The sequence below is a fragment of the Protomyctophum parallelum genome, assembly GCF_964188405.1.
Source record: "Protomyctophum parallelum genome assembly, chromosome: 11".
NCBI classification, from domain to species: domain Eukaryota; kingdom Metazoa; phylum Chordata; class Actinopteri; order Myctophiformes; family Myctophidae; genus Protomyctophum; species Protomyctophum parallelum.
The window spans coordinates 29,724,766-29,738,528 of NC_139707.1; the positions used below are offsets into that span (position 1 = coordinate 29,724,766).

Sequence of the window (13,763 nt, forward strand, 5' to 3'; positions counted from 1 at the left end):
TCTTTCCTCCTGTGAATTATAGATATTCTTTTGATAAAAATAAATCTCAGAAATTTGCTGGCTTGGATGAGAAGCTTAAACTATTGATCTGCATCATGTACGATAAATCTTTGCCCGGAGCAGATTTCTTTCCCCGGAAAGGAAACTGTGAACTTCTGTACTGGCTTATAAATTGCATTTATTGGATTACTGGGAGATATTCTCTCTCTCTCTCTCTCTCTCTCTCTCTCTCTCTCTCTCTCTCTCGCTCTCGCTCTCGCTCTCTCACGTTCTCTCTCTGTCTCAATCCACCCGTTCAAGGCAGAAGCCTGACCACCCAGATAAAGGTTCTTGCTCAAGACTCATGGGGTAAATGTTTGGTCTGGCCTGGTGGTATAACTGAATCTTGACCTCCTGCATAATACATTATGTGCTGGGCCTTGAGACAGCTTGAGGATCTGAACATTCATTGAGTGGGTGGGCTGACCATGCAGTCGATTGGTGCACCAACCACATGCTCCTTGTGAGTCATAAGGGGCCCGCTTTGAATCCAACTCCCGAGGTGCACATATAGATGTCTTCTCTCTCTGACCTTGGCTTCCTACCTACTGCTCTAGTCTACACTCTATTCAATGTCAATAAGAATTTGCCCTCAACAAATCAATACTGCACGCTGTGTGCAAAAACAATCGTCAAACATAGCCTTTTTGGATCATGATCTGAAGCACTGACAATGTTGTTGAATCTTGTCCTCACGTAACACAGGGCAGATAATATCGTCTCTGTCGGGTGGAAAACTGTACAAAACCTTTACTTTTCAGGATTCAAATTCAAATATAGCAAAATGTACAAGTCCTAAAAGGTCAAAACTATCTCACGGATCTGCTACTTTTGATGCTCTTGTGTGACGATGTAGTGTGTGATCAAGTAGAAAGTATAGCGTTAATTTATGGGGGGAAAACACAATTAGTTAAAGCAGCACTATGTAACCTTTTTATGAATAAATTGTTATCCAATCTGTATGGCTAGGTGGACAGGGTAATTTATCTATCAACAATGACTACCTATAGCCATACATTATCCCACTTATTACACGGCTACTTAATACACAAATTAATAAATTGACCCAAAAGTGACAACAAAACAAAGTATTTCCTAGCTTACGGTGAAAGTATTCCAAGTTGGCCCCGCAGAGCACAACGAGTCGCCTCCGAAACAAGGAACTGAGTGTTGATCAAATGCAATCAATTTCTGTGTACTGAATCGTCTATTTCTCATTTCAAATGTTTTCAGAAACATTCTTGAGAGCAATGTTTCAAAAACATCCAAGCAGAACAAGTAGGTGCTCTGAGCCTTTAGCAGTCTGTTATAGAGCGGAGCGGTCTGTTATCAAGAAATAACACACTGCTGAATTAAGCAATTGACCAATCGGAATCAATCATTCAACCAAGCTGTGTAATAATACAATATAATTTATACAATCTGTATGGTAGATTATGTTAATATAATATAATTTACAATACAATTGGGGTGGTTGAGTCTCCCTGCTCTTTGAGACATTTTCGTCAAAGGTCATGTCTCACCTAGACACAGGATATGACAAAAGAAGTTTGACCTCATGGTCAAGATTCAATGTATCCCCTGAGCAAGGGGGCCGGCTCTATTAGCTCAATGATAAAAATGTCAGCGCTTGAAACAGGAAACCGGGCTCAAATTCAGGGTAAAAGAGGAAACGTAGCCTACATAACAGGCTGTATTGTTGTTCAGCTTTAAAATGTGGAGATTATGCATAATGACTCAGTACTTTTACTTTTCCTACTTTAAGTCTATTTTGATGCCAAAATCTGCTATTAAAAAAATACAAATTTGAAAATGTTTGAACGTACTCAAATTATTTTTGACTATGGGACTTTTGCTTGTAAAAGTGTATTTCTACATTGCAGCATTGATACCCATTCAAGACGGGAACCCCTTTTAATAATAATAATAATAAACTTTATTTGTATAGCACCTTTCATACATAAATGCAGCTCAAAGTGCTTCACAGGGCAGGACACAAAAACATAATAGCCTACAATAAAACACAAGTAGTTAAAAGTGTTGTTTTAACCCTTCTGGACGGGAACCCCTATTGGGGTTGTTGTTGCAAGCAACAGAAAACGTAGGTCAGGATTTAGAAGGTGTTTGTAGAATCGGCCTCAGTCCTAAATGGCTTAAGTAAAAAATAAAATAAAAATCCACTACTGGAAAATAATGATTTTTCTTCTCTGCCCATTTGACTAAGCCATGTTTTTGTACATCCACAGGTCTCAGTGAAGCAGCCACAATAGCTCCTGTTGGTAAGTTGACACCTATGGATTAATATTCTCAGTTGCCACGACATATTTCATTTGGATTCCGCAGAAGTCTTCACGGGAATCATGCTCAAAAAGAGCCTATATGTACTGTACAAGCTCACTACGGGTTATAGACGCGCTTTCTTTTTCTTTTTTCTTCTTTTTTTTCATCACCTCAGAAGAGGCAGATATTTGTATTCTGCAAACATGTCATGCATTTATTCTAAGGTTCCTGTGTGAGCTGTTTCACCGGCAACAGGAAATTAGAGGTATTTTTTTTTACTATCTGAATAGGAAGCTGCACCAAAGAACTGTTATATTATTGCCAGCACATCACTTTAGCCCAAAAACAGATGTAGGGTCTAGAACATCAGACCATAGACATCGCCTAATGCCTTTTCTTTGATCATGTCTGTAAAAAAATAAATAAAAAGCAAAAGCGGAAATAATGAAGGGTCTGTGAATGAACGCGCTCCTACTGGAGAAACTAGCCTGTAGCAAATGCTAATGACGATTGAGCTGTGGAGCGACCCTGAGTTACCTTAACACCAGTGTTGTTGAAGTCTGCTTTATATAAGCGACTTTGGGCTTGTGTTTTCTGTAAAGTAGCTTATAAATATTCTTTAGTTGCGAGTTGTGGTTTCCTAATGTTGTTTAAGGTTCTCAAACATTTTCATGTCAAGGAAAAACTAGAAAAAGTGCCCTTCTGGGCACAGGTCTCCACCAGGTTATCCACAGATCCGTGCAGTTAGAGGTAAAAACACTTTTGGGCCAGTTATAGCGCCACCTTGAGGCTGAGTTGAAATTGTTCATGTGGCATTTCGTCCTTGGCCTAGTGGGAATGTGCGTGCACAATTTCAGGGAAATCACGCGATGTGTTCATGATTTGCAGCATTTTGTTTGAAACTGAGCACTCCTGTGAAGTTTGGAAGCCAATCTTAACCAATCAGGATGGAGTCTGAGAAATCTGAAAGACCCGTTTCGTTGAATGGCTCTAGAGAGACTGTGTACTAATTTGCGTGATGTTTGGACAAAATCTGTAGGTGTACTGTGAAAAAACTTGTTTTGCACAAAGCGGCCTCCTGGTGGCGCTATAACAGGCCGTTCTGGAAAGTTTGGGGCAGAGGTTCATGGTTGGCATCCAGGGAGTGTGTGTGCAAAATTTGGCATCGACCGGGTTAACGGTGGCTGAGATTAGCTGGTCACGGACGGACGGACGGACGGACGGACGGACGGACACACGGACACACGGACACACGGACGGACGGACGGACGGACGGACGGACGGACGGACGGAGTGCAAAACATACTCTCCCCATGCCTTCGGCTGGTGGAGACAATAAAGGATTTTGTGATATTTTTAGTAAGGGTGGGCACTGTGCTAAAGTCCCTGGCCACCATCATGGAGGTTGTGGGCTCAAATCCATCGTGGTGCAGCCGGCTTTGTCAGGCATCTATGCTAACCTAACCTATATCAGATAGATATATCATAATTATAAGTTTAAAGTGCTCATGCCATGTGGCCCATATAGTCGCTTTTTTAAGGAATTATTTTCATAGACCTGGTTGCTTATTTATGTTGCTAAATCTGGCAACACTGCTTCGCACTAAGACATGCAAAGCATTTCATCATTAGGCACCAGCGGAAAATTAGACAATTTAGGCATTTAATCCAGAGCGATTTACATTAAGCAAGAACAAAAAGCATGGCAATAAATCACATAGTTATCATGAAACATGCGTAAGCTAAGACTGTAACAGTGGAATATCTATATAATGAAACTATATAGATATGATATTTTCCAAAAAATCGGATATTTTCCAAAAGAATGTACAAATTTGTAAAACAGTATTTCGTGAAACATTTTAAATGCACAGATCTTGTACAGTATGTGGGTCCCTTGCACAAATCTGGGAGTTGAGAGTTCATGGACAAACAAGAAACCAGACTCGACAGAAAAACAAGCCCAAAGTCGCTTACAATAAGCGGACATACTGTAGCAACACCGGATGCGACCAATTTTGCAAGCTTTGTAGGTTGGCTATTTTCAACATGTGATGGAGCATAAATTAGGCTTAAACCGTTCACATTACTCAACCGTTACCACAACTCGTCTGCGTTCATATAGCTGTCCCCCCCCACCCCACCCCCGAACTCCCTCATCCTAAATGAACGAGTCATGTAATTCTCCTTTAATTGCACAGAATGTGTTGCACATCGTAAACAATGCGGTTTGCGATGAGGTTTTAATGAGTGGGCGAGCACCTTAGATGTTTTGGGTGATTAGGCATTAATGAGCCTGCCTTTTAATTGCACACACCGGAGTCTACATTAACAATGCCTTTTTTCTCTCTTTGCTTTATTCTTTTTGTCCGTCCCCCCGTCCCCCCCACCTTATCCCTCCTCCTCTTAAAGCTTTTGTCCATGGCAACGAGATCAATCCCTGATAGCCCTTCATTAGTGGTTAATGTACGTTTTGTATAATAATCCAAGTCTACAAAGTAACTAGTAACTAAAGTTTTCAAATAAATGCAGTGGAGTAAAAGTACAATATTTGTCTCGGAGATGTAAAAGTATTGGAAATTGGAGTTACTTGAAGTAAAGTACAAATACCTCAAACTTTTACTCAAAGTACTTTTCGACCACTGCCTGCACGTTGTGATCTTGTAGATCAGCTGTTTTTGAATAGCCTAACTGTAAAATAAGGCTTAAGTGGTTAATGCATGTTTTGTAATAATATTATCAGAAAAGTAACTTGCAACTCGAAGTAAAAAAAAGTACAATATTTACCTCTGAGATGTAATGGAGTACAAAGTATATAGTATCGGAAAAACAACAACAGAAATACTTAAATGTACTTGGTTAGCTTCCAACCTCTGCCGTCCTTCAGAGAAAGTCAAGTCGAGGCGGACAGCTGTTGCCTGCGCAATAATTCATGATTACCTTTAATCACTTTTGTGTAATGAGCATTTTGTCCCCTGACGCCATAGAGACAAAGAATGTGTCCTCACACGCAGACGGCTGTCTTTAAACACAAACCCTGTAGAAAAATGCACATTTTTAAAGAAAATAACACAAGCTACAAAATGTATGTGAATACATTGCACAAGTGTTTATATATATATATAAAATAATCATCATTATAATGATTATTATGTCTTTAACTCAAATCGTTGCTTCTGTACGTACCTGGCACAAAATATCTTTGAGATGGGGGGGTTGGCAGCCAAATAAATATGATCATGTCTAAAGTACACCCTCTTATGCCCGCTTGTCTTGTCCCAACAGATTATGACATGGACGATGGATACTTTGATGCCATTCTGGGAGGTGAGTTCAAAACCATGCTGTAACATTCAAACACCCCCCCGTCCCCCATCCCCTCTCTCCTTCTGCAAACCTCATTTATGTCAATATGGAGAAGGAATGTATCCACCAACCAGCAGCAGTTATCAGCCGCACTTCAGTAAAAAAATAAATAAGAGGAAATCAAAGACGCGTTTCTTTTGCAGAAAGGCAACAGTGCCTGTCTGTTAAATGTGTCGGAACAAAGCTTTTTTTGAAGCCATTCTGAAATAAGCCAGTCCTCCCGGAGAGGAAGAACACACAGAAGGCCTATACAGATGTTTCTGTACACTCCAGCCAATGCTATTTGTTTTACTATTTTATATTCATAAATATTGGCCTTCGTGTGTCTGCTGATGGTCTTACAAACTCCCATTGACACAGTCACAAACACTGCTAGCTTGTGGCGTCTTTGTTCACATTATTGTCTCCACCAGGCCGAAGGCCTAGGGGGAGAGTATGTTTTGCACTCCGTCCGTCCCTGTGTCCGTCCGTCCGTGTGTCCGTGTGTCCGTCCGTCCGTCCGTGAGGAGCTAATTTCGGCCACCGTTAACCCGGTCGATGCCAAATTTTGCGCACACACTCCCTGGATGCCAATGATGAACCTCTGCCCCAAACTTTCCAGAACGGCCTGTTATAGCGCCACCAGGAGGCCGCTTTGTGCAAAAAAAGTTTTTGCACAGTACACCTACACATTTTGTCCAAACATCACGCAAATTGGTACACAGTCTCTCTAGAGCCATTCAACGAAACCGGTCTTTCAGATTTCTCAGACTCCATCCTGATTGGCAAAGATTGGCTTCCAATGTTCACAGGAGTGCTCAGTTTCAAACAAAATGCTGCAAATCATGAACACATCGCGTGATTTCCGTGAAATTGTGCACCCACATTCCCACTAGGCCCAGGACGAAATGCCACATGAACAATTTCAACTCAGCCTCAAGGTGGCGCTATAACTGGCCGAAAAGTGTTTTTACCTCTAACTGCACGGATCTGTGGATAACTTTGTATGCCAACTCCCTAGAGGCCAAGGAAAAACCTTTGTCTGGAATTTTTCACATCTGCTCTTTATAGCGCCACCAGGAGGCCCACATATGTAAAACACATTTTCTATTATTACTCCTTCAGATTTTATCCACATTTCACGCAAATCGCTACACATGATCTCCATAGTCATGTGATCAAGACAGCTTTGTTTGATTTCTCATATTCCATCCTGATTGGCCACGATTGGCTCCTACAGTTTTCAGGAGTAGCAAATGGCCACAACTCCTCAACGCAGCGTCCGATTGCGATGAAACTGTGCACGCATATTCCCACTAGGCTGAGGAAGAATCCTGGTGGAGACCTGTGCCGATTGGCACTTTATCTAGTTTGGCATGAAATGGAATGTAATATAGCCTATATATTTTTTTCCCCTTCAGTGATGAGCTCAGAATTGTTGATGGCTTGAAATGAGTTATTTTATGATCTGGAACGAAGTCATCTCGAAGCTTTGCGCGTCATATAAGCTAGAGAAATGAACAAGAGGTCAAGCACTGTGCCGTATTTTTAACTGACAGGAACATTTCCCATGTTTACACCACATGCCATCGTGCGTATAAACCAGCTCAGTGGCCTTGTGGTTAGAGTGTCCGCCCTGTGTCCACGCCTGGCCCTGTTTATTGTAATGACACAGTGTCCCCCCCCCCCCCCCCCCCGATTGAGTCTGGTCAATGCAAACGCCCACAAAAAGGTCCCCCCCCCCTTGCCAGGCAGCCGCCACTGATTTGCGCAGACCGTTGTATCGCTCGCTTTGTATTCAGACGCTCAGTGCTTAGACTGTAGGCACGCTACACGCAGGTCCCCCCCCACTCGGAGTGGGTCCCCTCGACAGACAATCGACAGACATCAATTTTTATCGGCACAGTCTAGTCGGGGTTCAATCCCCGGCCGGGTCATACCAAAGACCATAAAAATGGGACCCAATGCCCCCCCTGCTTGGCACTCAGCATCAAGTGTTGGATTGGGGGTAGGTCCCTGCGACATACTAGCAACTAGCGTCATGTCCAGGGGGTGTACTTGTACATCAAGCTGCCTCACGCTACGGAAACAGGAGATAGACTCCTGCTAGTGTTGTGCGGGCCGGCTTTTTTGCATAACCCGCCGTCCCGTCCCGCCACAGGAGCCAACCTGCCGCGCAAAACAATATATTAATCAACAACCCGCCTGCCCCGCAGCCCGCAAAAACAAAAAAACGCTATTAATACGTTTCGCATCGCATGCGCAATCGCTAGAGAGAGAGAGAGAGAGAGAGAGAGAATCTCTGCATGTTCTCATTTTTGTTTCGATTGTGCCTATACTTCGACTTCGTTGCGTGGCGGCGGTACCACACCCAAAATAGCCACTCTACAAGCTCAGGCGACGCGTTGAGCTTGTAGATCCTATAATTATGTGTGTGCGCAACTGCGCACTGTGCACGCCTGCATCACACGCTCAATTAAGAAAGATTTAACGCAGATGCGCTGATGACGCCGGCAAGGTTCAGACTCAGAGCCTCAGAGGGGAATTGTTTTAACATGCAGTTCAGGATGGAGAGAACACTTATCTCCAACGGTCAAAAAGGCAGGGGCTAAGCCCCCTTTCATAAGGACAAGATGAGCAACAGCACAAGCTGATGATTTCAGCAGGAGGAGTAGGACTAGGAGAGCAGGTACTGGGGGGGTGACCCGCCTCGCTCGCTGCGCGATAATTGCACTGAAAATCTTGTCCCGTCCGCCCACCCCACGGGACAACCCGCGGGACCTGCGGGCAACGGGCCGGCCCGTGCACCACTAACTCCTGCCCTATGGGCCTCATGGCTCAGCAAGGCTTACTACATCATGCGTATACTGTTTATGCCTTCAGTAGTGCCTACAGAAAAACAATATCGATCTTATAAATATAAGTGTGTCAGTGGGTTTTATAAATATTTAAAAAAAAACAATATCCATCTTATAAATATAAGTGTGTCAGTGGGTTTTATAAATATTTAACCAATGAAAAGTATCAACAAGAGCTTGTGAATAAATAACTACATTAGAGATCCATTGGACCACAGGTTAATTTTGTCCATTTCGTGAAAAGTAACCATTTTGTACATACAAGGTTTCCATCTGAGAGCACATATATAATTGCTGTCGGGCATAAACCTCTTATCTCCATATTCTAACTTTTAGTTTTAGTTTTCGTACATTAACGCTGCACTTGATCACACTACAGCAGCACACAAAAGCATCAAAAGGAGCAGGTCCACATAAGCTCAAGCTTGTAGATCTGCTGCTTTTGCTATTTTTGAATTTGAATCCTGACCAGTAACAGTTTTGGATACATTAGGTTTCTACCCAACAGGGGGATGACATAAAGAACTGCTCTTCTTGGTATGTGAAGTTTTTCCTCTAGTGAAGTGAAAACTACATCCGTGCATCCATTTTGGCACGCAGACAGACAGTGTCACACAGTGCCAGTATATGTGACCCGGGTCTTTGCAGCAGTAACGCCTTCATTTATCTCCATTCCCCAGCTGTCATCGCCGCCGTGGTCCTGGTGCTTATCTGCCTGGCTGTGGTGCTGATTCGCTACATGTACCGGCACAAGGGCAGCTACCACACCAACGAGGCCAAGGGCACGGAGTTCGCCGAAACGGCCGACGCGGCACTCCGCGGCGACCCCGCCCTCCAGGACTCCATGGACGAGAGCAAGAAGGAGTACTTCATCTAACGGCGTGTGCCTCTCCACCTGTAGGGGGGGGGGGGGGGGGGGGGGGCTAGGGGGGTAGCCTACAGGCGACCAAGCATGCCATTTTGAAAACGATGCTAACGAGGAAGTCGATTAAAACGCTGCAGTTCTCATTAATGGCCTAGAAGGGGTCGCTATTTCCCCACTGCTGCTGCGTGGCTGCAGAAGAATTACCACGCCATTAATATTACAATGGGGGACATGACCCGGACCTTACACACTTGATTTTCATTACCGTAGTAAACATTTTCATAAATACTTATAGGCCTACATATGTTTTCAACCACTAGTTTAAAGTATTCTTTCAATTACCATGATTTAATTATTATTATTTTTTAATTATGGCCCCCATTCATTTTTTAAATTGATGATAAAGTAGGGTATGATTCTAGGGGCTTCTTCTACCTACTGAGTGAAGACCCAACCCTTCCAACCAATAGCATTCATTTCCGGTTGCTTTTCGGGACTGGAAATTCCTAACCTGACTCTGCCAGATGGGGGCGGTAGGTTCATATCAGCGGCCGCTACAGGCATGATCTGCCACTCACCTGCCAAGTAGCTTGGAAAAAAAGGGTCTGCCTTCTTCAGCGATTGGGTTGCAGTGATACCAGATGGAAGTAGTTTGTGAAACGAGTGTGAAGCAAGCTACTTCAATCTGGCGGAGTCAGGTTAGAAAATTCCAAAGGTGGTGGAATTTTAATTTGACGTTCCACTGTGTCCTTTAATTTTTCCTGAGTGCAAAAAATGGACCATCAGGTCTGTAAAGGCCTTTTCAGATAGGGAGTGACTGACACGCCTGGTAATTCATTTTCAATGAGAGGCGTGTGTTTATTTTGTACGCGCGGAGAAGTTGATGGGCGATTACGAAAGCGTATATTCACGGGCACGGCCCCGTGAAATTGACGCGCGTGTGCTTGTTTCGTGCACACACCCGCGGGCGACTAGACCTGGATTGTGGTGAGCTTTTTATTCACGCTACGTGTCCCGCGGCCCTCATGAGCAGACCCGTTGCTGATCCAGCCGACAACGCATGCGTCACAGGCTCTCCGTCTGAAAAAACCTTAACTCTGCGAGCATGCATACAAGGAGTAGTTCACCCAAAATGTTCATGTACATTAGATGCTTTTGTTTTTGTCAAATTCCTGAGCCAATAATTTTATAGGAGACTCTTTGAGACTCCGCCATTTTGTTTTTTACCACCCACACCGACGACTCCTCCAGTTAACGTTTTTGTGTTTTATTGGACTTTGAAAACTGGAGGATGAAAAGTCTACAGAGGATGACGCTCCGGGCTGTACAGTAAGGATGAATGTCTCTCATCCCGCTATGCTGTCATTCCCATTTGAAGTTACTGGAACTGATCTGACAGCAATTTGCCAAAGAAACATCAGAAACAGCTAGGAAAGCATGCAAATGACGGCTGCCACGCTCTGTGGTCCGCCCTGGTTCTTCTCACTGTGTGCTACAGATCAAAGCTATGGATGAGATGTATACATTAAACAGTAGCGTGCCACCATGGAGTGTATACCTTATTGCATACATACAAGCCCCGCCAGATCTGGAAGGGATGACGCTAATCAGACAATAATTACCGGATTGTATGGTTGCGATGGAAGAAGTCCACATATTTTTTTATTTGATTTTGTATTATTATGTAAAAGCAGCAGCAATACCACACTATATATATATATATATATACACACACACACACACACACACACACACACACACACAAACGCACTACAAGTAAGACAAAAAATAGCTTTTACACGAAACTTGACTTTATTGGAAGTACAAAAGCATAACAATCATTATAATCATGTATTCAAGGTTTTTCATTTCAAATGTGTAAAACAAAAAGCCTTGATGCATAGCAGATCTAAATGTGCTAAACAAAAAGCCTTGATGCATAGCAGATCTAAATGTGCTAAACAAAAAGCCTTGATGCATAGCAGATCTAAAAGCTCACAACGTGGCGTGAGCTTGTAGCCAAAGTATAAAGCAGGGCATTTAGTAAAATACAATGTACTTTCTTCCCACCATTGATTGTGTGGGAGTTGGCTTCTCCTCTAGCATCAGTTATATTTGCCATGACTACATAGCCAGGCTATAGTTAGGAAAATAATATCTGCCTAGGAATAATGGAAGCCATAAACCGTGCTCTTGTAACAAGAGTATATCAATCTAGACTCTAGAGGTTATATTTAAACAAGACCAAATAACGTCTAAGAATATTATATGTTTTGCTATGAAATAATAATAATGGTCTTTACTGGCCCCTCAAGATAATCATCTTCACAGTCTGTTCCAACAGAAAAACACAAACATGGCACACAACAACAACAACACACAACAACAACTTACAACACCAAGATAATGCATATAGGCCTACCAGGTACCCAAAATACACTAAAACCAGCAAGGAAGTTTGTTTAGTGCACCAATGGCTGAAGGAACAAAACTCCTACAAAAATGATTTTTATTTAATTTAGTTTTTAGTTTTCAACGTTCTGTATCTTCGTCCAGATGGCATGAATCTGTGACGATGCAAGGGATGATCATTTTCTTTATTGTTCATATCAAAGTGTGGATGTGGGAAGTCTGAAGATCCAGCCAGTAGAGACAGAGACAATACGGGTAATATTGAAATGTTTGTTTTTGTTAGACATGGAGAATAATGAAAGGTTGTGTTTCTGGAACCAAAAAGTGTTCTTCTATGGCGCATCAATCCGAAAAAACGAGTTTCAGTTCCATGTGGCACCTTTATTGTTATGTGTGTGTATACCTGATTAGACAAATGGCTCTTTTTGAATACAAGATCCATGTAACCTGTGCCGTACCTGTAACCTATTTCATGGGTCCTTGATTTGTTTCCAGACACTTACAGCTAGGTTTCAGATAAGGTTGGTTCTCAGAATCTAACTTTTTTGCTCAGGAGCTAGTTCGCAGTTTTTCTGCTTATAACACAGACAAAAACAAAAAAAGAGTCATGAGTCAAATGAGGAGAGTTTTGCCATATCTGTGCTGTAACAGCAGCATAGAGAGAGACTATGCCAAAGCATATTCATCTCAAACTGCTCGCTTCTTTACAGAACGTTGCTTCCCTTATTTAGTGGTTTGAGTTATTGTTCAGAAGGATGTCAAAAAACAACACAAACACAACCCGAAGGCCTTTGGAGGCAAACCAAAGCCATGACATGTTACGGTGTATAACAGTCACCAGTCATTTATTCCCCCCCCCCCCGACCGATGCGTATATTGTTGCTGTCGTTGCATCAAAATTAGCAGATCCGCAAGATCGTAGATCTGCTACTTTTGATGCCTTTGACTTTTGAATCTTTGAATCGTAAAGTAACAGCTTTGTACATATGAGCTTTCCACCCGACAGAGACGATATGCACTGTATAATTATCCTCCGTCCCAATCGTTTGCTGAATGTGAAAACCTTAGCAGCCCTTTAAAAAACGTATCCTGTCCTGTGTCCTAAAGCAATGGCTAGCGTACTTCATTGCTAATCAATAAAATACTTCAAACTCAGGCTCTGAGGAATTACACAAGGTTTGTGTTTGGTGATATGTATGTGGAATGACAATTAGACTCGACCTCTTTTTTTGACCTTGTTGGAATGTGTTGCCTCTATAATAATAGATCAGTGTTGGAACGATGGGATGTACTGCAACGGTTCTATATGCGTGCACAGTTTCATCGCAATCGGGCGCTGCGTTGAGGAGTTGTGGCGATTTGTACAAAGCGGGCTACTCCTGAAAACTGTAGGAGCCAATCGTGGCAAATCAGGATGGAATATGAGAAATCAAACAAACCTGTCTTGATCACATGACTATGGAGATCATGTGTACCGATTTGCGTGAAATTTGGAGAAAAAATCTGAAGGAGTAATAATAGAAAATGTGTTTTACATAATGGGCCTCCTGGTGGCGCTATAAAGAGCAGATGTGAAAAATTCCAGGCAAAGGTTTTTCCTTGGCCAGGATGGAGTCTGAGAAATCTGAAAGACCGGTTTCGTTGAATGGCTCTAGAGAGACTGTGTACCAATTTGCGTGATGTTTGGACAAAATCTGTAGGTGTACTGTGCAAAAACTTGTTTTGCACAAAGCGGCCTCCTGGTGGCGCTATAACAGGCCGTTCTGGAAAGTTTGGGGCAGAGGTTCATCGTTGGCATCCAGGGAGTGTGTGCAAAATTTGGCATCGACCGGGTTAACGGTGGCCGAGATTACCTGCTCACGGACACACGGACGGACACACACACGGACGGATGGACGGACACACGGACGGACGGAGTGCAAAACATACTCTCCCCACATGCCTTCGGCCTGGTGGAGACAATA

At 42.9% G+C, this 13,763-nt stretch overlaps 1 protein-coding gene across 2 annotated transcripts in view; it reads left to right on the forward strand.

Moving 5' to 3' along the window:
• The window catches only part of LOC310867380 (glycophorin-C-like), a 67,207-nt gene that overhangs the window by 37,503 nt on the left and 15,941 nt on the right, over window positions 1–13,763 (forward strand). The window contains exons 3-5 of one of the 2 annotated variants that reach the window (XM_083777413.1): window positions 2,286–2,318; window positions 5,605–5,646; window positions 9,203–9,419. In XM_083777413.1, the coding sequence (XP_083633539.1) occupies window positions 2,286–2,318; window positions 5,605–5,646; window positions 9,203–9,399 (272 nt within the window). In that variant the 3' untranslated portion in view covers window positions 9,400–9,419. The remainder of the gene's footprint in view (window positions 1–2,285; window positions 2,319–5,604; window positions 5,647–9,202; window positions 9,420–13,763) is intronic. The other variant, XM_083777414.1, reaches the window with a different exon arrangement.